At 34.0% G+C, this 27798-nt stretch overlaps 1 protein-coding gene across 1 annotated transcript in view; it reads left to right on the top strand.

Annotated features, from left to right (window-relative positions):
• The window catches only part of LOC136037378 (synaptotagmin-15-like), a 182953-nt gene that overhangs the window by 48159 nt on the left and 106996 nt on the right, over nucleotides 1-27798 (top strand). The window contains exons 5-6 of the mRNA XM_065720107.1: nucleotides 1428-1524; nucleotides 16009-16140. Coding sequence (XP_065576179.1) covers nucleotides 1428-1524; nucleotides 16009-16140 — 229 coding nt within the window. The remainder of the gene's footprint in view (nucleotides 1-1427; nucleotides 1525-16008; nucleotides 16141-27798) is intronic.

Genomic DNA, 27798 nt, shown 5'->3' with positions numbered 1-27798 from the left:
TCTACAAAAATGTAGAGTTTCGTATTTTTTGCCAGAAGACAGATCACGGGTGCGTGTTTATTTGTTTGTTTATTTTTTCCCAGGGGTCATCGTATCGACCAAGTGGTCCTAGAATGTCTCAAGAGGGCTCATTCTAACGGAAATAAAAAGTTCTAGTGTCCGTTTTAAGTGACCAAAAAAATTGGAGGGCACCTAGGCCCCCTCCCACGCTCATTTTTTTCCCAAAGTCAACGGATCAAAATTTTGAGATAGCCATTTTGTTCCGCATAGTTGAAAACCATAATAACTATGTCTTTGGGTATGAATTACTCCCCCACAATCCCTGAGGGAGGGGCTGCAAGTTACAAACTTTGACCAGTGTTTACATACAATAGTGGTTATTGGGAAGTGTACAGACGTTTTCAGGGGATTCTTTTTTTGGTTTGGGGGTTGGGTTGAGGGGAGAGGGATATGTGGGAAGATCTTTCCTTGGAGGAATATGTCATGGGGGAAGAGAAATTCAATGAACAGGGCGCGGGATTTTCTAGCATTACTAAAAAAAAACAATAAAAAAATAAACACGAAAAAGTTTTTTCAATTGAAAGTAAGGAGTAGCATTAAAACCTAAGAAGAACAGAGATTATTAAGCATATGAGGGGTTCTAAAAATACTTTAGCATAAAGAGCGAGGTATTTAGGAGGAGATAGATACCTCGCTCTTTATGCTAAAGTATTTCTAGTAATTTCAACTATTTATTCTACGGCCTTTCTGACTCAGGGATCATTCTTAAAGAATTGGGATAAAACTTAAGATTTAGTGTAAAGAGCGGTGTATTAACGAGGGGACAAACCCCCTCATATTCATAACAAAAATATAAGAATATAAAAGCTTTTACGTAAGTTAATTCTTAAGTTACATATATTTTTACTAATAAAAACGTTCGTTAAAAGTTAAAAGCTCTAGTTGCCTTTTTAAGTAACCAAAAAATTGGAGGGCAACTAGGCCTCCTTCCCCACTCCTTATTTCTCAAAATTGTCTGATCAAAACTAAGAGAAAGCCATTTTGCCAAAAAAAGAATTAATATGCAGGTTTTATTTTAATAATTTGTGTGCGGAGAGCCAAAATCAAACATGCATTAATTCAAAAACGTTTAGAAATTAAATAAACAAAACTAGTTTTTTTGTATTAATGGGTTGTACCCTCCACAATCCCTCCCTCTATACGCTAAAGTTATAAATTGTTATAAAAATTAGAATTGTGGCGAAGAGTCACACTTTAGCGTAAAGAGGGAGGGATTGCGGAGGGTACACCCCATTTCATATACGGAGTAATTTCTGTTGGTTTTAAGTTTTAATGTCGCTCCTTACTTTCAGTTAAAAAAAACTATTTTTTTTATTTAATTTCCTACGAGGAACAGGAGTATTTTTAAATCTTTTTTTTTTCGACAGGATAGAGATAATCAGCGAAGAGGGGCCACTTTGCGAGACATCGTCATTACAAACAAAGACATGCGATCCCATTTTCAATGAAGAGTTCACATTTAAGGTAAGATTATACGCAAAATTAAATAGAAAAAAGAAAAAGTTCACTTAACTGAAAGTAAGGAGCAATATTAAAACTCAAAACTAACAGAAATTTTTCCGTATGTGGAGCAGTTTCCCCCTCCTCAATAACTTCCTCTTCACACTAACGTTTTTGCCGCTTTGAAAAGCTACTTATTCTAAATAAACAGCCCTTGTGTTTCAAGAGTCGTTCTAAAAAAATTGGGCCAAATAGTCAAACTTTATCGTAAAGAACAAGGTATTGACTATAGGGTAAATCCCTTCATATAAGGAATAATTTCTGTTCGTTTCGAGTTTAAATGTTGCTCCTTACTTTCTGTTGAAAAAACTTGTTTTTAAAAAAATTTAGTTTCTGATCGTTTTTCAAATAATGCCAGTAAATCTGAATTACCCTCCAGGAAAAATTCCCTCCCCTCTCAACAAACTCTGCTGTGGCAAAATCCTCTGACGTAAAATACACCTCATCTCCGTAAAATTCCTTTCGGATAATTCTATTCTCGCTGAAATCCTCCTTCCGTAAAATTTTTTGCTTGGCATAGAAAAATTCTCCTTGGCATACTTTAGTTTTAAAAATATCTTAGTTTTAATCGTTTTCTGATTACTCAGGAAATCCCGCTTCCGGGGAAAATATTTCCCAGAAATCCAAACATGCCTAAAATTTTCCCAAACAATTCTCCAAGAACATTTCCACATGCAAAATTGAGTAGGCAAAGAGAAATTAAGACAAAAAAACAATTTTTGTGTAGGAATTTTATCCAATCCCTTCAGATTAAACTCTCCACTGGAGGCTTCACCCCCAGAAATTCTCCTTCCACACGAAAAATTATCCCCAAAAAAACACACCCCAGGCACAAAACCCCCTCCCCGAAATAGTCTTTATACTTCACGTAAGTGAAGTTATACTACACGTAAACTACTACACAAATACTACACGTAAGCAATAATCCACGTAATACTACACATATATTTGTAACACATATTTGTAATACTTCAAATACTACACGTAAGCATTGGACAGATTCTATAACTTAAATACCTATCCCTGGGGCTAGGGGTCATATTGTTCCTGACTTTTCAATGATGCTAAAAAAAAATACTATCTCAAAATTTTGACCGGAAGAATTTGAGGGGAAAAGAGGAGTGTTGGGGGCGGGGAGACTAGTTGCCTTTCAATCATTTTGGTCACTTAAAAAGGGCACTAAAAATTTCAATTTCCATTTTAATGAGCCCTTTCCCGATATCTTAGGACTATTTGTTCGGTGATCATCCCGGGGGGGGGGGGAAACAAAAGAAAAAACAAACAAATAAAAATGCGCATCTTTAATCCTTCTTCTGGCAAAAAAAAATACAAAATTCCACGCTTTTGCTGATGAGAGCTTCAATATTCTACAACAGGGTACTCGGATGCGCTGAATCTTATGGTAAAATTTCCATTAATATTCCATGACTTTTTGGATTGTTTCTCCCCTGTTCTTTAAAATCAGACAAATTTTCTCAGGCTCGTAGCTTTTTATGTGTAGCATTAAACCTAATAAATCTTTTTGAGTCTGCATGATAGGCCAATTCTTTTGATATATCTATTGATATCACAATTTCATTTTTCGGGTTTCGGTAACTATTGGTCCGCGTAGCTCCTTACTTACAGCTCTTTACCACAAACTGTTTGATTTAAAGACACATCACCTATTACTTGAAGAGGTGTTTATATGAGTCTCTGGTTTGAATTAGGTGTTAAGAAACATGTCCACCAGACATCTCTCCCGACAGTTCTCGTTCTCAGAACGTTTGCGAGCTGAAACAAGTTACAACTTGTCTTCATAGCACATTTTCTTCCAACGGCAGTGAAGAAAATAACTATTTAACAAATCAGCTATTTTGTTAAATTGAAAACATTACACAATACATAATAAACAATAAACCCACATTAAACAAACGTGAAATTATGTGCTTGTGCCTAAATTGTCAACAATAAGCTGTTGCATCGACAGTAGTATTGTGTAAAGAAGTTTTCGGGTGGCCGAAGGTAAATTTCGTATGCACTCGGCTTTTTCAGCCAGATTCACCACTAATGCTGTATGCCTATCCCCTTCTCTTCCCATAACCCCCAGGCCCAGCACAGGATGCTCAGTCTCATAGTTGAACCAAGCGCTATTCCAACAGCACTGGGTATCATGCTGTTCATTTGCAATTGATTTTGATTGGGTTTTAACTCTTTAAGATTTAATTAGTTTTGTTAAGCTTAAAATACACGTGGTTTATTGAAATACTATTTATAATTTCTATTAGACTGATTTGGTGGTGGGTTCACCAATTTATTTTAATAAATATTATTGAAATCAGAGGGCCACACAAAGCCAAAGCAAAAATCATGGTAGCGCAATACCACTACCTCAGTAAAGATACGGGATAAGCCAAAGAATTGTTACAGATTGTGCAGCATAATATTGTGACATATTCCCCATATTTAAACATTAACTGTATTTTAATTTGAAAGTATTCTAAAAATAAAGTTAGAATTATTGATTTACCCATTAGTCATTATTTGAAAAAAAAAAATATCCAGACAATCTGAAAAATTATTGCCATCATTCGAGCATAAACATTAAATTAATAAGAATTTTCAGGGACGCCGTTTGGAAGAGAAAAATTGACTCGTAGAATTTGAAAATTACCTTCCCTTTGTACCTTTGTTTGAAAAAAAGACACCTATAAAAATTACACAAAAGTTCTTCTTGTGTACATCAGGGCATAGGGGTGTACATTGCCGAAGGGGTTTACTATAAATATCGTTGTTATGTCTAAAAATCACTTCACAAGCGAAGCTCGGTCTACTATTGCTGCATGATAAAACTGATAGCAATAGAAAAAGAGAGGTTATTTCCACTTATACGTGCTCACAAAATTTCTAAATTGTGAGACAAATAAACATGTTTGGTTTAAATTCATTTTTTTATTCTCATCAGAAATTTGGTACAGCATGCTAATGCAGAGATAAATGTCCCACAAGTAGGGATGGTGTTGCGTTAAATGCAACTGACTAATTTTAGTCCTAATACCTAGTACATTTATTTTAATTTCTTTTGGAGCTGGTTAATAGAAATATTTAGAAAAGCGGAAATAGCAAGAAGTTAGCATGGTATTATATGTAGTGGCAGTTTTACATTTATAAGTTAGTATGTGAATCCAAAACGAAAGGAATAAGATGTAATCAAAGCTTATTAGGTATTCCAATCACAAATATGAGAATTTGAGAAGAGAGAGAGAGAGGGAGAGAGAGAGAGAGAGAGAGAGAGAGAGATACCTTTATTTTAAAAACGACTTTCACAACGCGCGGCGCTGAACTAGTGCTTTACGTCAGGTATTACAATCCGATAAAACTTGTTAAATAAAAAAAGTGAAAACACAGACACAGTCACACAGGGTCATGCAGACGCTTGTCAGATTAAAAAAAACAATCATCAACTAAAAAATTGAGTCAATACAATAATACAACAAATCAACAATTCGTCAATACAACAAATTCCCTGATTAATGATGTCTCATCCAAGAGAGATTCCTAAATCCCTCGTGGATTGGTAGGAGAGGTTGAAGGGTGGGGACTTTCTGGGAGTTCGGTCTTTGAGGTCGGGATCTTAAAGGTTGAAAGGGCGGGAGGAATAAATCTTGGTAATGGGGGTTCGTCATGGCTTTATTGCCAAACCAGGTGCACAGGAGGGCTCTTCTCACTGATAGGGTAGTGAGCTGGGAATGATTGAGAAGAAAGTGATATGGGAGTTTGCCTTGACCATAGATAATTCTTAATTCTCACTTCTGGACTGACTCAATTGAATTAGTCAATTAGATTGGGAAGTAGTTAATTTGGGGCTATATTGGAGTTTAAATTATATATTGGTATTGGAAATTAGAATAATTAAATGATTCTTGGATTGGATCCTCCTCGACCAAATTCCACGACCAAACTGCAACAGAATTGACTTATCTAACTATAGAGCGAATATCCGGGTTACAGCGGTAGCTAGCAACCTTGTATGAGACGATCAGGTCAAATACCAAGAAACATAATAACCCAGTCAGATCACGTCAAATACCAAGAAACATAATAACCCAGTCAGATTAAAACAAGAAGTACACTATTAGACCCACCTTTTCCGAAACCCCTATATAGGAAACATTCCGTTCCTTGGCTTGAATAACAAGGGAAATATATTGGCCTGAAATTCAGCAAAATTGGGTGCAACCACGATGTTCTGCATATACGGCGTCCTTTTTTCTTTTTTTCTTCCTTCTTTTCTTCCTCAGATAGCTTAGCACTGGATGTTATAGAGAGTTGTTTAATGGCTCATTTTAAAGGAAATTGATGTGGTTAACAATATTCTGTAATTCAAAAAATAATTTTTAAAATAAAATCAAAATTTTATGAAAACTGCATTCTTCAACAATTATTAGAAGAAGCAGTAAGTCTCCTTTTCTTTTTCATAGATTTTTTCTTATTCATATATTTCACGGTATATTTACCTTCTTATTCATCAATGATTCCATTTCTGTCCCATTTGCAGATGTAGAGGGTGTATTCATCTCCATTACGTCTTATACTAGCTGTTAGATCTTTTAATAGCCTGCATTCAGACAATGTATTTCGATTTGTTCACTATCCCCTTCAACATTCCCTGGAAGTTTAACCTCAATACCCTTAGCTTCAGAAGAACTAGTAATAGCTGTCGTAGTAGTAGTAGTAATTGTAGCAGTCGTAACAGTTGTATTAGAGGTTTTTATTGCAGCAGTAGTAGTAGTACAAGTCATGGTAGGAGTAATAGTATGCACACTTTGCATTTTGTCTAGTTCAATATCCGCCTTCATATACCCTGAGAGATTCAACTTTTTACCTTTAGCCTCAGTAATAGAAGTCGTAGTAACAGTTCTAATACTAGCAGCAACAGCAGTAGTAGCAGTATATGCAGAATACCTTTAGACAATTTCAACATGTCCTGAAAGTCTTAACTTGATATTATAAGTTGATCCTTAGAGACAGCTCAGACATCCTTCAGGTAACCGGAATGCAGACAGTATTTTATGATTTCGTTCAACGTCCTAAATTTCCCCCCAAAGTTTTATTTTAATCACCGTAACCTCTGTAGAAGTAGTAGCCGTTGCATTCGTAATAGTAGCAGTAGTGGTAACATGCACATAGCGCCTTCTGGTTAGTTCAAAACATCCACCCCCCCCTAAACATGCCCTAAAAGTTTAAACTTCATACTTTAAACCGTTCCAAAGATATTGCTTCTATGCCCTTTTGTAAATATGGAAGCTTGTACTTGTTTTTAGTTGGTCAAGGGTTTCAATTTAATACCATTAGTCTCTCTATTTCTGGTAACTACAACAGCAGTATTATGCAAACAGTACCTTTTGGTTAGCTCAAAATCCGCTTCGAAATACCCTGAAAGTTTCAAATTAATAATCTAAGCCGTTCCTGAGAAATTTCCGGTACACTATTTGTCAACCCGCATGCGCATAGTGTGTTTTGATTTAGTTCAATACCCCCCCCCCCTAATAGTTCCCTGAGGACTTCAGCTTAATACCATTAGCTTCAGTAGTAGCAATAGTTGAAGTAGCAGTAGCGTCAGTAGCAGTATGCACAAGTCACCTTTTTTCAACTTCCCCTCAATACACGCCGAAAGATTCAACTTATTTCCGTAAAAGTTCCTGGGGCATTGCTATTGTGTCCTTTTGACAACATGCATACCCATACTGTGTTTTGATTTAGTTCAATTTTCCCCTTTATGTATTCTCCTTCATACCCTTATCCTTAGTACTACTATTATCATATTTGTTGTAGAAGTAGCAATAGGAGTAGCAATGTCGTACTAGTGGTAGTAGTTATAGTAGAAGGAGTAGCATTAGTAAAAGTAGAAGTCTACAAATATGGTCTTTTGGCAAGTTGAACCCCCCCCCCTCAACATACCCTGGAAGTTTCAGTTCGATACGCAAAGTTACTTCTAAGATTTTACGGATAACGCGAATGCACACTACCTGTTGGTCAATTGATCTTCCCCTATGGCATTCCCTGTAAACTCCAACTTAATACCCTAATCTATTCCTGATAACTCCTTTTGATAACCTGCATTGTCATGGTGTGTTTGGATTTCGTTCAACTTTTCTCTCAATATTTGATCTCAATCTTCCCCTAGACATTCCTTGAAAGTTTAAATTAATACCCTAAGCTATTCCGAAAAAAAAAAACACCCTGTTAATAACCTGCACGTACATACTGTATTTTGATTTAGTTCAAGTTTCCCCTTTATATTCTCCTAAATATTCTCCTTCGTACCCTTATCCTTAGTACCACTATTATCATATTTGTAGTAGTAGTTAGTAGCAGTAGTGTTGTACGAGTAGTAGTAGTTACAGTAGAAGGAGTAGCATCAGTAAAAGTAGCAATCTACACATTTTGCTTTTTGGTCAGTTGAACATCCCCCTCATCATACCCTGGAAGTTTCATCTTGATACGCCAAGCCGCTTCCAAAATATTGTGGATACGCCCTTTTGACAATACAAATGCCCATTACGTTTCGGTCAATTGGTCTCCTAAGATACTTGCTTTTGATAACCTTCATTGTCATAGTGTGCTTGGATTTTGTTCAAATTTTCTTTCAGTATTATCTTAAATTTTCCCTTTCACACTCTTGGTGTTAGTAGGCTAGTACTAGTATTAGAATTGTAACAGCAGTACTAATAGTAGTAGTAGTAGTAATAGTAGTAGTAGTAGTAGTATTAGTAGTAGTAGGTAGTAGTAGTAGTAGTAGTAGTAGTAGTAGTAGTAGTAGTAGTAGTAGTAGTAGCAGTAGTACTAGTAGTAGTAGTAGTAATAGTAGCAGTAGTAGTAGTAGTAGTAGTAGTACTAGTAGTAGTAGTAGTACTAGTAGTAGTAGTAATAGTAGTAGTTGTAGTAGTAGTGGTAGTAGTAGTAGTAGCACTAGTAGTAGTAGTAGTAGTAGTAGTAGTAGTAGTAGTAGTAGTAGTAGTAGTAGTAGTAGTAGTAGTAGTAGTAGTAGTAGTAGTAGTAGTAGTAGTAGTAGTAGTAGTAATAGTATTAATATACTAGTAATAGTAGTAGTCGTAGTAGCAGTGGCAGTAGTAGTATAATCAGTAGTAATAGTAGTAGTAGTAGCAGTAGGAGTAGTGCTAGTACTAGTATGCAAAAATTAGCGTTTGGCCAGTTCAAAACCCCCATGGTGTCCTCGAAATTTCATTTTAATATGGTAAACCGTTCCTAAGATATTCCTTATACACCCTTTTAACAGTCTGTATGGATGAAGTATGTTTTGGATTAGTTCAACTTTGCCATCAACCTTTCCTCTTAATATCCTCTTAATATCCAACTTAATATCCTCAGTCTTAGTAATAATAGTAGCAGCAGTTGAAGAGGTAGTAGTAGTAGCAATGGTAGTAGTGGTGGTAGTAGGTATAGTGGTAGTAGTAGTGCTAAGAGTACTGGTATTAGTGATTAGAGTAGTGGTAGGAGTAGTAGAAATAGCATTAGTAGCATAGGTGTAGCAGTAGTAGTAGCAATAGGATTTCCAACCAAATGAGCCCCCCTTCAAAGTTTATACGATCATCCCTTCCAAATGAAGAACCTCTGGAAAAAAAAATAATAACAGTAAAATATTGTAGCCTTATGGCTATTTACTATGGGCAACATTTTACTATAGGTGCCCCCAGGCCCTGACGCCCATGACCGTCACCTAGTTCGCTTTTATTGTAGATAAGCCCTTATCAAAAATTACCAAACGTGGTTCGTAAATTCCAAACGAAGCTATATTATTCAGGTATTCAATAGAATCCAAAAATCATTTAAATTATTGAGCAAAAAATACTCCTGCAGAAAGCTTAACAACCCTTTTTACTACTCTTTAAAAGTAAAAGAAAATCTAATCAGGGCCTACTCCTACAGGAAAAGCAACCAAGTTGCACCTGAGAAAATTTAATTAAGTAACAGTGGTTTTAAAAAATAGACTATTCAGTTCCACAAAAACAATAAAAAAAAATTGAGGTGCAATTTCAATTACTAATGTTTCTCTTGACAAAGTCAGGATTTTTCCATGGCTTCGAGAATTTTAACTTACAAGCTATTAGATGAATAAATAAATAAATAAATAACCAACAAAATTGTGTGTACTATATTCCAAACGGAAACATATTTCAAGCTGAGCATTACTATTCAAAGAATTCATTTGAATCTTCCCAAGAAATCTTATCGCGAGAAGCTAAAGTTGTTTTACCTCTTTTCCTTTCAAAACCAAGAAACTACTTTCACAAATAATTATTTTTATAGAATTTTCACCTTGACCTAGGATAATTGAAATAACAGAATATTACATTAAGAAATGCTATATCCGTATAAAACAGAATCTCAATCATGAGAGACGATGTTGAGAAAATCAGGAGGTTCTAAAACTAAGGTGCCTTCTCATCCAAGACCATATAACTTAATTTTATGTTCTGTGTTTCAAAATGAAGCCCTTTTATTCAGCCATACACCACAATTCAAAGATTCCCTTGAATCTTTAAACAAAAACTCTCATAAAGAAAATTCTAAAAGTTTTTTTTTCTCTTTTTGAATTCGATATCACAAAAACACAATGTAGACCTTGTTGCTGTGTGTACAAATATAAATCATATTTAGATAGATAAATCAGTAAGTTTCAAAAGCACAAGGGCCATATACACTCTAAGATTTAAAAAAAGGAAACCACAACAAGACAAATTACAAAGCTCGCAGAAACAGAATACTAAGCGAAAAAACATCTAATCTAGAGACAAAATAAATAAATTTTATAAGCTTTTCTTTCTTTCTAAGCATTTATCTATGTACACACCAACTCAAAATATTGTGACTAGGTTATTAATTTATAGAATACAATGAAGTAGTAAATCAGACCCCACTGACCGGAGAAAATGGTCCAAATCTACACCCTCCTCTTTAAAAAGGGGACAAACATACGTCTTTCAGGATCAACTATCTCTTTTTTGGACATCTTTTGTCTGCTCTGAATTGGAAGGCAAATCGCCCTAAGCTGATTCCATTGACATAAAATTATAGTCGGTGAATTTATCAAACAGTTCGTGGTAACGAACTGTAGTAAGGAGCGACCCGGCTCAATAGTAACCAAAACTCTAAAAAATGGAATTTTGATACCAATAGCTACATCAAAAGAATCGCATTTTAATGCTGGTTTTAAATATATAAGTTTCATCAAGTTTAGTCTTACCCATCAAAAGTTACGAGCCTGAGAAAATTTGCGTTATTTTAGAAAATAGGGGGAAACGCCCCCTAAAAGTCATAGAATCTTAACGAAAATCACACCATCAGATTCAGCGTATCAGAGAACCCTACTGTAGAAGTTTCGAGCTCCTATCTACAAAAATGTGGAATTTTGCATTTTTTGCCAGAAGGCAGATCACGGATGCGTGTTTATTTGTTTTTTTGTTTTTTTGTTTTTTTTTTCTTTTCCCCAGGGGTGATCGTATCGACCCAGTTGTCCTAGAATGTTGCAAGAGGGCTCATTCTAACGGAAATGAAAAGTTCTAGTGCCCTTTTTAAGTGACCAAAAAAATTGGAGGGCACCTAGGCCCCCTCCCACGCTAATTATTTTCCCAAAGTCAACGGATCAAAATTCTGAGATAGCCATTTTATTCAGCGTAGTCAAAAAACCTTATAACTATGTCTTTGGGGACGACTTACTCCCCCACAGTCCCCGTGGGAGGGGCAACAAGTTACAAACTTTGACCTGTGCTTACATATTGTAATGGTTATTGGGAAGTATACAGGCGTTTTCAGGAGGATTTTTTTGGTTTGGGGGAGGGGTTGAGAAGAGGGGGATATGCTGGGGGAACTTTCCTTCGAGAATTTGTAATGGGAGAAGAAAATTTCCATGAAGGGAGAGCAGGATTTACTAGCATTATTAAAAAAAAAACAATTAAAAAATAAAACTGAAAAAGCTTTTTCAGCTGGAAGTAAGGAACAGCAATAAAACTTAAAACAAACAGAAATTATTACCCATATGAGGGGCTCACCTCCTTCTAATACCTCGCTCTTTACGCTAAAGTATTTTCGGTAATTTCAACTACTTATTCTACGGCTTTTGTGATTCAGGGGGTCATTCTTAATGAATTGGGATAAAATTTAAGCTTTCGTGTAAAGAGCGAGGTACTGACGATGGGGCGAATCCCCTCATATATGTAATAAAAACATGAGAATACAAAAGTTCTTTACGTAAGCTAATTTATAAGTTACGTAAATCTTTTACCAATAAAAAGATTCGTAAAAAATTAAAAGTTCTAGTTGCCTTTTTAATTAACCAAAAAATCGGGGGGCAACTAGGCTTCGTCCCCCGCTCTTTTTTTCTCAAAATCATTCGATCAAAATTATGAGAAAGCCATTGAGCCAAAAAAAAAATATGCAAATTTCGTTTTGATCATTCCTCTGCGGAGAGCCAAAATCAAAACATGCATTGATTCAAAAACGTTCAGAAATTAAATAAAAAAAACAAGTTTTTTCAACTGAAAGTAAGGAGTGACATCAAAACTTAAAACGCACAGAAATTACTTTGTATATGAAAGAGGCTGCTTCCTCATCAACGCCCCGCTCTTTACGCTAAAGTTTTTTTACTGTTTTAGAAAGAAGAATTGAGAGAAAGAGTCAAACTTTAGCGTAAAGAGCGGGGCGTTGATGAGGAAGCAGCCTCTTTCATATACAAAGTAATTTCTGTGCGTTTTAAGTTTTGATGTCACTCCTTACTTTCAGTTGAAAAAACTTGTTTTTTTTATTTAATTTTTAAATAGACTTTATCCTCAAAATAAGTTTAGCCTGATGGATTAAGGTCTGACGATATGATGGTTCGATATTTTAGAATTTAAGACCAGCTCTTTTCGATTCTGGAGTTCTTGACCCTCTTAGATAAATTGTACCTGGCCTTCTAAACTTGTTAGTAAATCACTGAAACAAAGATTATTAATCTATAAGTAAAGTATTCCAGCTCCATCTAGTAATGACTTATTTCTTAGATGGTCAAGACTGTTTCCAGCCATTATTAAAGATCTAATCGTACGCTTCAAATACTGGTCTATCATCATTGCTCCTAAACAACTTCAACCAAAATCTTAAAATAAGAAAAATACCTGAATAGTTGTTAAGAAAACAAACCCATATCACCTTTCAGAGTCAGTGAATGTGTTGTCTGAAGTAGACCAAACACTCTTTTACTACACTGTTGCTGGAGAGGCTCCAACTGCTGTGCCAATTCTCCATCACAAATCTCTGCTACTATATTCTAGTACTGGTAAAACTTTTGTATTAAATACTCTTAAATACATTTTAGGTTTTTAATTTCTATTATCTTCCTAGTATTCCTATTGTTAGGTTTCTAAAAATTGCCAACATGTTATCTATACTTCTATTAAACCTCTGACCACATATTTACTTTTCCAAAGGTAATTATTTTATTAACTTGACTTTTTTTCCATAAAAGAAACCCCAAATATTTTATTCTTTTACTTAAATTAAGTTCCTTATTGTAGATTTAAATCTATAATTTTTGAAGCCGGCCTAAGCGCTTCGTTGTAGACTTGAGAAAATATGGTGATCCCCGTCCTGCACTGGTATCCGGGATCATTGCTTTTCCCGAGGCCAAAATAATTGCATTGATTTAAAGAACATGGAAATTGGAACTTGGAATGCTATGATGTTAAAAAATGACTACCATATTGACATTTTGACTGACGAATTCAGACGATTCGAACTGCACTTATTAAGAGTTTCAGAAACTCACATCCAAGGGGTAGGAAGCAGGAAATTAGGTGATATAGAATTTGTTTTCCCAGGCAGGGAGGATGGGGTACATAGACAAGGAGTAGGGGTCATGACGACTAAGGAAGCTACTAAGTCTTGTTTAGGCTAGTTTAGGGTACCAGGTAGAAATAAGGTCTTTTTACTAGGAGATGTCAACGCCCATGTCAGTAGAAATAGGGATAGATTGTATCTTAGCCTAGGTAAATTTGGCGTAATGGATATTAAACAGTAGTGGGTACAGACTTTTGGAATTTTGTAGGCATGACAATCTAGTGATAACCAATACGGTGTTTGGTCATAAAATGCCCCATAAGTTGACATGGCACTCACATGATGGCAAGACAACAAACCCTATTCATTATATTATAGTAAACAGAAAATGGCAGGATCAATACAAAATACCCCGGTATATAGGAGTTCTGTTATAACTGTTAAAAGTAAAGATCACCATCTAGTAGAGTCTAGGGTTGATTTAAAGCTGAAATTTGGGTAGGGTAACTACCTCCTAGGAAGTTATGATGTTGGTAGTCTCCAGAATGAGAATTCGAGAGAAACTTTCCAGGAACAGTTGAATAATAAACTTGAGGGTTTAGAATTTGACAGTGTTGAAGATGGTTGGAATAATTTTAGAAACACATTTTGTGAAGTTGCTGATGGTGTCTTAGGGAAGGAAGTTAAGATTGCAGCTAGGAATATTGATGAAAAAGCTTTATGTTCAATAAAGAGGAACAGGGGTGCGTACAAGAATTATCTGAGCAATTGATCGTATGAAAACGAAAGGAATGTAAAGATAGTGGAGAAAGCACTAAAATATGAACTAAGGATGCATGAAATGGAGGCCATGGATAAAATTGCCGAGGATCTGAAAGATGCAGCTAGACGCCATAATAGTAAAATATTGTACTGAAATGTTAATAAATTAAGAGGTAGTAGTCAATCCAGACTTGTCCCAGTTAAAGATAGGAACGGGGCCACAATTAGTGATATGGAAAGATACAGTTGCAGATACAGTTCCTAACTAAGGTTAGGAATAAGTGAAGATGAAAAGGTTACGTTGGGTTACGAAAAGATTGATCAGGTGAGCATCTTCGCTTACCTTGGTAGTATTATTAGTAAAGACGGTGGGAACAGTTAAGATGTTAAAAATAGAATATCCAAGTCTCAGCGTGTCTTTTCACAATTAAGAAATCTTTAGAAGAATGGGAAGATAAGTCTGTAAACCAAGAATAGAATACTGGAAGGTACAGTGATGACAGTGGTCAAATATGGCTATGAAGCATGAGAGCTTTAAAAAGCAGATGAAGATTTACTAGATGTTATCCAGAGTAATTACCTACGAATTGTTTTGGGTATCCGGCTGACTGATTGTATTTCAAACAGTTGGCTGTAAGAAAGTGTGGTTCAATCTCGCTTTCTAGGGCTAAAATGAAATAAAGGTTGAGATAGTTAGGGTAAGTTTTGCGAATGAAGGATGACATGTTGCCGAATATTATCCTTTTCGGCGAATCGTCCTGGGCTATACGGAAAGCAGGTGGTCCTCGTCTGGAGTGAGAGGATGTCATAAAGAAAGATTTAAAGGAAACGGAAACTTCTTAGGAGGGTGTAAAGAGAGTAAATTTAAATAGATATGGATGGAGGAGAAGCGTGCGTAGCTGTGTTGGCCTTAGACGGCTTGGTGCTGCAGTGAGTTGTTAGTAGTAGTAGTAGTGTTACTCTTCAATAATAGTGAAATGTCAACTCAGAGCTTATGAATTTAGATTTAGTTATGGATCTTACATTAAGTTTGTTTCTTTTTTTGGAAACAATTGAACAGAAACAAGGTTATTCTTCGTAATTTCTTAAAAAGAGCTGGCTTTTAGAAGTTTTCAGGGAGACAATAGGCTTGACTGTAGAGAAAACAATTGGAAAGTCTTTTTAGTTATTGATGGTCAAAAAGTAATAAGGAGTGAAGGACTCCAATCCAATTTGTTACGGGTAAGGTCTTGAATGGAAAACATACAAAGAGTGAACTAAAAAGTAAGTTTCCAAAACATTTTCAGGATAGAGTTCTAAAGCTTTACTAGCTTGAGATATGGGATTTTCTCAGGCTTTATTTGCTCATATTTTAAAATCCATTCTGGATTACCATTGAAGGAGCTGCGTCAGATTTGGTAATTTTATGGACTTGATTAAATTTTGGTATCGTACTTCTCCATTGCTAGCTTTTAAGTCCTTTAAGATCTTTGTATTGTAGATTTATAATCAAAATTTCCTAAATTATGATTAAGACAGGTAATTCAATTACTTCTTTTAATTTTGTAATTTTAATAAGATTAATTAATATAAAGGACAATTGGCTGAAAAGTATTGATTTTTGTGTGATCATGGCAATGCTTGTACGGGTGGAAGATTTGTGCCCTTTACTTTACGGGTAGGGCCTTGAATGGAAATAACTTAAACAGTGAAACAAAAGAGTATATTAAATGTAATTTTTGGTTTAAGTTTTACCCCTTAACCAAACTCAATATTAAATAATTTTTGATGAATATGATTTGTATAAGAATTGAATGTATCTTTTGGAAAAATTGAAGGGTGGCATTAATTTGCACCTTGTTGAACGTATTCACATATTTCCTTTTTTAGGTTACAAACGATAAACTACAGGTTGCAACTTTAAACTTCCATATATTTGACTCGAAAGGCACAAAAGAAGAAAATCTTCAAGTGATCGGCCATGTATCGGTACCCCTAAGGACCGCTGTGTTTGACAATCAGGTAGGGCCACCTAAGCCCGAATCTTTTAATCACATGTAATTTATGTTTGGCTGTCCAGTGAATTAAACTTTCTAAAACCGACGACTACTACTCTCAAGCTATGTTTTAAAGCAAGTTTTTGAACTTAAGTGTAATTTCTACACTTATAAATATTTATTGAAAGTAATTTATAAACTTATGATTTCAGATCTAATACTCTTTTTATTTTGGCCAGCCGCCAATCAATTTTTTGAATTAAAACCCTATGTCCGTTTTTGTAACAACGATCGCGAAGTTTTTTCATATTAGGAAACCTGTACAGAAACTGCATGGATTAGATATTGGCTTGTCTTAGTTCATGTATTAAATAAAAAAAAGTTTTTTTTTCACAGAAAGTAAGGATCAACATTAAAACTCAAAACGAACAGAAATTATTACGTATATGAAGGGTTGTCCCCTACTCAATACCTTACTCTTCACGCTAAGCCTGTTAGCACTTTTAAAAAGTTTCATATTCTGATTAAACGGCCCTTGTGTTTTAGAAGCCGTTCTTGAAAACTTCCCATTCTAATTAAACGGACATTGTGTTTTAGAAGCCGTTCTTGAAAGCGTACAGTGCAAGGTATTAAGGAGGGGGAAGCCATCCATATATTGAATAGTTTCTGTTTGTTTTGACTTTTAATTTGGCTCCTTACTTTCCAGTTTATTTTGTTTTTATATTTAATTTCTATTCATTTTTCTGTTCATTTTAATTCTGTTCCACAATCAAGAAGTATACCCCACCCCTAATGGAAAACTACTGTGCGAAAAATTAATCCAACGTAAAGTACAGCCCCCTCCCCGTCGATTTCCCTCCAAACAGTTTCATCTTCACTGAAAATCTCCCCTCCCCTTAAAATTTCTCGCACACGGTTCAGTGTGAAAAATTATCCTTAGCATACTTTCATTTGAAAAATACTTTGATCTCTAATTAGTTTCTCGATCATTTTTCCGGAAATCAAAACATGTGGAAAATTACATCCGGATATTTCCTCCAGAGCATCCCCAGATCCAAAATTGAGTTGGTAAAGAGAATGTAAGACAATTAGAAAGAGTTTCGTATAGGAACTTTGTCAAATCCCCCAGCGTAAAATTTTCCCTGGAAAGTTCGTCCTCCCCCGGAAATTTACATCCCCAAGGAAGATTCTTCCAATTGAAATCCAACCCAAGTACAAATCACCATCCCCTCTGTACGTATACCTGCCAATAAAAAGCTTCATACGTAAACAATGGGCACATTTCATAGCTTACAGGCCTCTCCCCACGGACTTTAAGGGATTATTGTTCCCCTAAATACTTAATATTTCATCTTTCAACTATAAGGAACAAAATGGCTATCTCAAGATTTTCAACAGATAACTTTGACCAACAAATGGTCGTTGGAGGGGGGCCATTTGCCCTTCATTCAGTTTTATCATTTTAAAAGGGCGGTTAGAACCTTTAAATTCCATTCGAGTGCGCTCTCTCCCGTTCTTCTATGATCATTATTTCAATACAATAACCCCGGGGGGAAAAACAGCAAAAATCAAAAAATAAATAAACACGCATCCGTGACCTGTCTTCTGGCAAACATAGCAAAACTCCGCATTTTTGTGTGTAGTAGTTTAGAACTTCTATAGTATGGTTATCAGGTACGCTGAATCTAATAGTGTAATTTTCATCAAGATTTCTTGGATTTTCAGGGTTGTTCCCTACCACTATTTCAAAAATTAAGCAAATTTCCTCGGGCTCGTAACTTTCGATGGATAACACTAAACTTCAAGCATTTTATATATTTTGAATCAGAATATTAAGCTGATTCTTTGGGGTATATATTGATATCAAGATGTCGTTTCTTAGTGTTTCAGTTACTATTGAGCCAAGTCGCTCCAAACTTAATCGTTACCATGTACTGTTTGATAAGACAGTTAAAGGAGGTCACGCCTCTTGATTTTGCTTTCTTGACATATGTGCTTTCTAAGTAAAAAAAAAGGAAGAAGCCTCCCTATCATCTGAGCCAATAACAATTACGAACTTGTAACTGGTACTTAATGCTAGGTGAGGTAGTGTAGTGACTAGTGGTAGTGTAGTGACTAGTGGTAGTGTAGTGACTAGTGTTAGTGTAGTGACTAGTGGTAGTTTAGTGACTAGTGGTAGTGACTAGTAGGTAGTAATAGTGGCCTTAATACTAAGGTGAAGAAGAAGATTATTAGTGGCCTTGTAGTGGCCAGACTTTTAGTGGCCTTAGTACTAAGGTGAGGATGACGATTACTATAGTGTTGTACTTTAGTGTTATTATTACTAGTCCTCTTATCACAGATTAATTCTAAAATAGTTTTTCTTCAAAAGAAAAAGTTTTTTTAAAAAAAACTAAGAGCCCTATTAAAACCTAAAACAAACAAAAATAAGGTCATATAATGATCGAAATTTGAAACGAACACAGTTCCTATGAATGGATAAATGGGCCCACAATAAATCAAGAGTAAGATATACTATCACCTCCAATTCAAATAGAAAATTATATGAATTCTAAAACAGACAGAAATATAAAATAAATGACCAAGCCAAACTTAAAACAAACAAAATTTCCACAAACAAACTTGGGGTATTGCCCCTAATTCCTCTTAAATCCACAGCGGGAATTCCACTGTACTGAAAACTGTTTGTATTTCTAGTATTTCTAAAAAAATCTGTTTGTATTTCTAGTATTTCTAAAAAAAACTGTTTGTATTTCTAGTATTTCTAAAAAAAACTGTTTGTATTTCTAGTATTTCTAAAAAAATCTGTTTGTATTTCTAGTATTTCTAAAAAAACTGTTTGTATTTCTAGTATTTCTAAAAAAAACTGTTTGTATTTCTAGTATTTCTAAAAAAAAAAAACTGTTTGTATTTCTAGTTGTGTGTTTAAAATTTGTCTTTACATCAGAAGCATAGCCGCAAATGACACCACAGGGCTAATTCAGATTTGAAAATAAGACGTACCACAAAAGTAACGATTGTATTCTTGATTTTCCAGACGTTGACATGAACCATTTAAAATATTATACTTAATTTTGAGTAAATTTCAACTCACGCTCTGGCCTGCAGAGTCCTAGCGAGGTGGTACCTCTAATTTTGTTTGTGCTAAATTTTTGTTTGTTTCTAGTTCATCCTTGGAATAAAAACAAACGAAAAATGATTATTCATTTTAATTTCCACGAAATTTAGGTTTAAACTATTATTTATTTATGCTTGCTTTAAGTCTTTCTACTTTTGCCTTTTTGCTTCTTTAGTTTTATGGCTCTTTACTTTTCTTTGAATTTTTTATTAATGCTCGTTTTTGATTAACCTACTCTTAGTACTGATTAATTGTAGGATTATTTGTAATTTGTTCTGCTAATAAGTTAATGCACTTGATTGTAGTTAAAATGTCCTGTAAATTTGATTCAGTCTAAATCTATGATCAGTCGTAAACCCTTAGGAAAACTGCTTTTGCTTATATCGATTAATAACCTTAATATGTTTTTGGTCATCAATAGGGCTGAAGCAAACCTACCCCAAAATCTTAAAGACATCCTTGAATAACAGTAGTTTAATCCACCTTTTCACTAAATTATCTTTTCATGCTTTAGTTTATTACAACTTATTTTTTTTTTAAGTTATTTTTAAGAAAAAGGGATTTTTACTACATTGATGTAACCTTTGGCTATATTGGTACTCGTTGAAATTTTCAAACGGACCTACCAAAAAAAATTAATTCAATACAACCAAATTCTTTTTTCAAAATGTGCTGTCTTCATTAAGGTTCACTTGGTCTAATACACTCACCGTAAAATTTTATAAGCTAATTGAGGAAACCTATATTTGCTCATTTTAGGATTCACGAATCAATACAAGTTAATTTTCTTTGAATATTCCCCCATTTTAGCTTTGTTATGCCCAGTGTACATTTCCGGTAAGAAACAAGCCAATCAGAGACAGGACAAATATGTGCCAAGTTTGTTAAAATTAACCCAGGAAATTATGGGTGTACTTATCAACATTTTCAGTAGTTGTTCTTAGCCCTGTGCCTTGAAAATCCTATTGAAGAGATGAATATATTTTCGGCCCCTAATCTCCATTTACAGACGCACGCATTAAAGTTTCTTTGCCTAACTCTTCCCTCGACACTCTCTGAAAGTTTCAAGTCAACCTTATTTTGACGTAATACCTTAAATTATGTATTTTTTTTTCCAAGACCACATTGTCTTTCTATAACAAACAAAGAAACATTCAAATGGGGATAATTAGACTTATCCCCATTTGAGTGTTTATTTATAAGTTGACCTTAAAAGCTGCTCCTGACAAATAGGTGCTCTATTTTGCAGTCCTTTTTTTATTTATTTTGCCATTTCATTGTGAAAAACAGACAGACCACACTGTTTTTATATAACAAACAAATAAATGTCCAAATGGGGATATATGGACGTATCCCCATTTGAATGTTCATTTTTTAAATTGACCTTAAAAGGTCCTCCTGACATATAGATAATCTATTTTGTAGTCCTTGTCGATTTATTTTGCCACTTCATCATGAAAAACAGTTCCACAGTGACCCATGGTAAAAAGAAAAAGCTGTTCTGCAGATTCGTGATGATCTTACCTCCAAACTTTTTGCCAGATTACATCGGGAGCTTACGACTGCAAGTTTCAGGGCTAGTAGGGAAAAGATATTTGGGGCCCATTTCCCTTATAAGTCTAGCTAGAGTACTTGAAACTTTCAAAAAAGTTGGGGAAAAAAATAGTTGCCTTTCCTGACGAAAAATTTTAAAAAGGACCCTAACACCAAGCAAAATGTTTGTTATACATTAGAACCCGCTAGAACATATGCTGCATTAATATAAAACCTTGAAGAAGACATCTTCACGAGTATCCATTTTCCGCCAAAAACTTTAATGCAAAAGTTTCTTTTCTTTCACCACCAATTATCTTCCATGTTTTAGATGACTTGTTTAGATGACCATCCTTCAAAACGCAGGCTATGTCACAATTTTTCTACATATGTCACATTGATATACTGTCTGGAAAAGAGAATCTTTTGCAAGTTTTCGTTCTCGGAAAAAAAAATTTAATTCAAGATACCCTTGGCTTTCACTATGAATTATTTTCAATATTTTAGAATGTTTACCGTAAAACTACCCTTCATAGCAAGATATATATTGAAGTTTTGTAAGAAAAACAAATAGTCACCTTAAAATTTGTTCCATTGGATATACCTGTTTTTGTATTTAAAAACTTGATTCATCGTTTTCCAAGGACCAAATTAATTGTTGGCCTTTTCGTTTTTACTTACCTTCACTTCAGAATTATTTATATCTTTAAACGATTACTAAATTTCCGGTTCAGTCGTTTATTTCTTCTTTAGCAAAAACGATAAAGTTTGCTCAGCTATTGAGTAAAATTGAAAGAATGCTATTAGAGAAAACAGGGAGAGAAAATGGTAAAATTGTAACAATTAGTATTTTATAAGAAGTAGTTATTTAAAAGAAACTCCATAAGAAGGCTCCATGATTTTTATTACTTATTTATTTATTATTATTATTTATTTAGTATTATTTAGTTTTTTGATTAATTACAAGAAGTAGCTAAAAGAGGAGATAAATGTTAATCCTCAAAAAATTAAAAGAACGCACCGAAACTTAATGACACATACGAACTTCTTAGCAGCTTCTTTTAAATAATTCTTATATTATAAAAAAGAAATTTTTAGAGGCAAACGCGTTGCCTATAGTAAAGGCCATAAGGCTCCGATATTTTATTATTTATTTATTTATTCTTATTATTTATTAGTTTTATTATTTATTTAGTTTTTCCTAATTAAATACAAGAAGAAGCTAAAAGAGGTAATAAATGCTGTTTCTCAAAATTTTAAAAGAAGTCACATGAATTTAAGAACACATACGAACTTATTAGCAGCTTTTTTAAAGTAATTTTTATAATATAAAGAAGATATTTTTAGAGGCAACGCTATAGCGTTGCCTTTAGTAAAGGCCATAAGACTTCGAGTTTTTAATATTTGTTTATTTATCATTATCATTTATTTAGTATTACTTAATTTTTATATTAATTACAAAAAGTAGCTAAAAGAAAAGGTAAATGTTAATTCTCAAAATCTTAAAAGAACGCACATGAACTTAATGACACATACAAACTTATTAGCAGCTTCTTTTAAATAATTCTCATATTATAAAGAGGATATTTTTACAGGCAATGTTATAGTGTTGCCTATATTATTGAATAAAAAAACAAGTTTGTTAAACTGAAAGTAAGGAGCGATATTTAAACTTAAAACGAACAGAAATTACTCCGTATGTGAAAGGGGCTGTTCCCCCCTCAACGCCCCGCTCTTTACACTAAAGTTTGACTCTTTCTCACAACTTTACTTTTTAAAACAGTAAAAAAAACTTTAGCGTAAAGAGCGGGGTGCTGAGGAGGGAACAGCATTAATATGCAATTCTTTTGATATAACCATTGGTACCAAAATTCCATTTTTTAGAGTTTCGGTTACTATTGAACCGGGTCGCTCCTTACTACAGTTCATTACCACGAACTGTTTGAAAGGCCATAAGGCTCCAAGGCTTTTTTTATTTATTTATTTATCGTTATTATATATTTAGTTTTATTATCTATTTATTAATAATTAGTTTTTCTTAATTTAACACAAGAAGTAGCTAAAAGAGGTAATAAATGCTATTTCTCAAAATTTTAAAAGAAGGCACCTGAACTTAATAGCACATACGAACTTATTAGCAGCTTCTTTCAAATAATTCTCATATTATAAAGATTTCTTCTCATATCATATTATTATAAAACTATAGTATTGCCTATAGTAAAGGCCATAGGCTCCAAAGCTTTTCTATTTATTTATTTATCATTATTATTTATTTAGTTTTAACATTTATTACGTACTATTTCGTTTTTTTTCAATTAATTACAAGAAGTGATTAAAAGAGGAGGTAAATAGGCAACGGTATAGCGTTGCCTATAGTAAAGGCCATTAGACTCTTAGGTTTTATTATTTATTTATGATATCATTATTATATATTTAGTTCTATTATTTATTTAGTATTATTTAGCTTTTTCTATATAATTACAAGAAGTAGCTAAAAGAGGAGATAAATTTTAATTCTAAAAATCTTAAAAGAACGCACCCGAACTTAAAGACATCTACAAACTTGTTAGCAGCTACATGTAAATAATCCTTATATTATAATGAAGATGTTTTACATTGAAACTTTATTGTAGGGTAAGTTTTTACTTCCTTTGAAGTTGTTTATCAAGAGCTCCCTTGAAATTTTCTCTTAAAAAATATAAAAGATAGCTTTACAAGGTCGGGTGTACCGCCCTCAACATTTTACTCTGCCCATTCTATTTTGCTGGATAGTGGCTATAAATAAGATAATAAACAGATAATATAGTTACAAGCAGTTCGTGGTAACGAATTGCAATTAGGAGTGACCCAGTTCAATAGTAACCGAAACTATAAAAAACGGAATTTTGATACCAATAGTTACATCAAAAGAATCACATTTTAATGCTGATTTTAAATATTTAAGTTTCATCAAGTTTAGTCTTACCCATCAAAAGTTAAGAGCCTGATAAAATTTGCCGTATTTTTGAAAATAGGGGGAAACATCCCATAAGAGTCATAGAATCTCAACAAACATCACACCATCAGATTAAGTGTATCAGAGAACCGAACTGTAAAAGTTTCAAGCTCTTATCTACCAAAATGTGGAATTTTATATTTTTTGCCAGAAGACAGATCATGGATGCCTGTTTATGTGTTTGTTTATTTGTTGTTGTTTTTTCCAGGGGTGATTGTATTGACCCAGTGGTCCTAGAATGTTGCGAGAGGACTGTTTCAAACAGAAATTAAAAGTTCTATGGGTATTTTGAGATACCCATTCTGTTCAACTTAGTCGAAAACCTAATAACTAGGTCTTCGGGGACGACTTAATCCCCCAAAGTCCCCGGGGGAGGGGCTGCAAGTTAAAAACTTTGACCATTGTTTACATATAGTAATGGTTATTATGAATTGTACAGACGTTTTCAGGGCGACTTTGTCGCGTTGGGGTGGTAGTGGGTCGGGGGAGAGGGCTAAGAGGGAGGATCTTTTTAATGGAGGAATTTATCATGAGGGAAGAGAATTTCCATGAAGGGGGCGCAGGATTTTCTAGTATTATTTAAAAAACAATGATAAAATAAATAAATAAAATTTCACCTGAAAGTAATGAGTAGCATTACAACTTAAAATTAATATAAATATTACACATATAAGGGGGTTGGTCTCTTCCACAATACCTTACACTTTACGTTAAAGTATTTTTAGTAATTTCAACTATTTATTCTACAACCTTGGTGATTCAGGGGTTATTCTTAAGAATTTGGGATTAAATTCAAGCTTTAGGGTAAAGAGTGTGGTATTGACGAAGGGGCAAACCCTTATATACGTAATAAAAATACACAAATATAGAATTTCATTGCATAAGTTGTTTCGTAAGGTAAGTATGTTTATTACTAACAAAATCGTTCGTACGAAAAATAAAAATCTTGCTCCATTTTTAAGTTCCCAAAAATTGGAGGACAACTAGGCCTCCTCCCCCATCCATTTTTTAATCAAAATCATCCGATCAAAACTATAAGAAAGCCGTTTAGCAAAAAAAATAATTTTCAAATTACGTTTTAATTATTCATGTTCGGGGAGCCAAAATCAAAAAAAGCATTAATTCAAAAATGTCCATAAATTAAATAAAAAACAAGTTTTTCTTACTGTAAGTTAGGAGCGACATTAAAACTTAAAAAGAACAGAAATTACTCCGTATATGAAAGGGGTCGTCCCCTCTACAACGCCTAGCTCTTTACGCTAAAGTTTTTTTTTTATTATTTCAAAAAGTAGAGTTTAAATTTATAGAGTCAAAATTTAGCCTAAAGAGCGGAGTGTTGTAGGGGGGACAACCCCTTTCATATACGGAGTCATTTCTATTCGTTTTAAGTTTTGAAGTCATTCCTTAATTGCAGTTAAAAAACTTGTTTTTTTTTAAATTTAGTTTAGCAGAAATAAAGAAGTATGTCATGGACCACAAATTTAGGTCCCTTATTTCAAAATGAGTTTAGAAAACGCTTTTAAAAAAGAGATAATTCAACAAAAAGTAAAGAACCATGTTAAAGGAAAGACGATCAAAAATATAATCATAAATAATTCAGGATTAAAACAAACAAAAGTCACTATCAACCAATAAATGAAGCAAAACAAACAGGAAGCAAAACGAGAAATGTGATCAAACTTAAAGAGAACAGAGATTACCGAAAACAGGAATTGGGTTAATGCCGTTCATCCAACCTAAGATAATTTCATCATTTACAGTTTCTGGAAAGAAGTTGCATTTCTAGCAGTGTGTATTAAGTTGTTAAGACCTTAACAACAGCAAAATTTTTAAAGCTAGTCTAGGGTTTCAAATAAGAGTACTGTATCTCTTCCACTCCCTTCCATAAGAACCCACTAGACGGTTCTAAGCACTCTACCCCCTAAAATATTAACAATAACAGTAACAAAATATTAACAGATTAATCAAAATTACTGGGAAGATCAAACTGATTTCCTAAAAGTCAAAGCAATTTTGGACATTTTGATGTTGGGCTTATAAAAGAAAAAACATTTTAAAAAGATTTATTAAACGTTAATTTTGAATAAGACGCAGGCCTTAGAAAGTTTGGGAACCGTAACTATCCCTTCTGTTTGTAAAAGTTTCAGTTCGCTTTAAGTTTGACCTGACTATTCATAATTTCTGTTCGTATTCGTTTCGCTTATCCTATGATAGTAGTTTCCGTCCTTTTAAGTTTGAATTACTAAATGACTTTTTTTGCTCCTCTATAGAATTACTACGGCTCTTTAAAAGTTTCCTTAAGATTAATTTTCAATCGTTTTTATTTTACATGTTTTATTATTGGTAAATATTAACAATATTGCTTTGTATTTCCAAAGTAACCTATGGGAAACTTTGGGGATCTTGGCATAGCGAAAGACTTACAAGAGTTTCTAGCTGATCGGAAAGGCGAGACCTGACATGTTAGTCCATATAACTAAATCTTATCTGTGAACAATAGATAATTCAGACAATTTTGGGTCATTACCTAGGGACCGTGGGGTCGGTGGTGACCCTGGAGGTACGCTTATAAGACATTTTAACATTTTTGGGCAAAATCACACTATTCAAACTTTTACCCAATATCATGTAGATTAGAGACAGAGGTTAGCAAAAAAGAGGATGGGCTGGGGGCAGGTTGCCTTCAAATCCCTTTCATTCCTTAATAGGAAGCTAGCAATTTCCAAATGAAAGAGTCCCCTCCAAAGTTCAGGAAAACAAAGTTCTTGGCCAATTTATGGATTCCCTCCCCCTTCCGCGACAAAATAATTGATCCATCAACTTATAGATTAGTCGCTAGAAAATTTGAGCCAATCGCCAACCCAGTAACAAATTACCAATCTTTTTCTATTGTAAAACTTCTTAGCGTTATTCACCTTCCTCCGTATTTTAAGGGCAAAATTGGCCAGTTTTGGATATGTTTACTTTCGGGTGATATTTTCCTCGGGTTATTCCGGGGGGGGGGGGGGGTATATTCTGCAGGAGTGTATTTTTCACGAGGGAGGGGGAACTAACTAAAACACATTGGACCTACCTTAACGTTTTACCACTTGTAGTGGTGAACTTCGCGAATGGTGTAAATCATTAAGCGGCATTTCTTATGAATTAAATGCACTTTTTTAACTAGTTTGTGATAGTCATAGCGATAGTCATCATAGCTAGTTTGTGATAGTCATGTGATTGTGATAGTCATTGACTTGTGATAGTCAACTTTGGTTAAAACAAATCTTATCTTAAGTCTTATCATAAACTTGTTTCATAAAAGCGTTACAAAGATGTAGTTGAGACTAATTCCAGAAAGCCATGGATAACACATAGCTTATTAAATTCAATTCAAAAGAACCATCAATTATACAAAATAGATCCCTTGATTAAAAACTAGTTAGACAGGAAAATTTATAAGAAGCACAACTCTCTATTAATTAAAGTACCACGTAGAGTGAAAATTAGATCTGCTTGTTTAAACTTAAATCTAAAAACTTAAATAACGAATTACATCTTAAGAAAGGGGGATAAATCAGGAGTATGATTTCTATATTAATTTAAACTTGCAGTTTGGATTAATTAATTATTTGTATTTAATTTGTGATTAATTTACCCCTATATGCAGTTATGGAGTTATTGATAATAGTGGGTTTCAAATTAAAAGAATAAATAATGCATATACAGAACAAAAAGAATATGACACCAAACGGCTGAAGAAGGCTTAACTTTTCTTTGAATTTGTCAATTCCTTTGGAAATCAATAGATTATTAAAATTGAATTTAACGTATAATTCAAGTAATTTGTTTTGCCTTTTTTTCTATTTTAACGTTTCAACATTGTAACACTGGCTTAAAATTGTACTGCCCTAAAAATTTGTAGTTTCGAAACAACCAAAAAAAAAAAGAAATCTTTAAACCGGAGTTTGGACATTTAAAAAGACCTAACATGGTTCCCGGGTTTGATCCCCGCTGCAGCAAGGTTGGGCGACAAGCTTGCTACTTATCCCTGAAAA

The sequence above is a fragment of the Artemia franciscana genome, chromosome 16 (genome assembly GCF_032884065.1).
Source record: "Artemia franciscana chromosome 16, ASM3288406v1, whole genome shotgun sequence".
Lineage (NCBI taxonomy): Eukaryota > Metazoa > Arthropoda > Branchiopoda > Anostraca > Artemiidae > Artemia > Artemia franciscana.
Note: the sequence above shows the minus strand (reverse complement) of the source record. Positions and strands in the feature narration are given on the sequence as shown.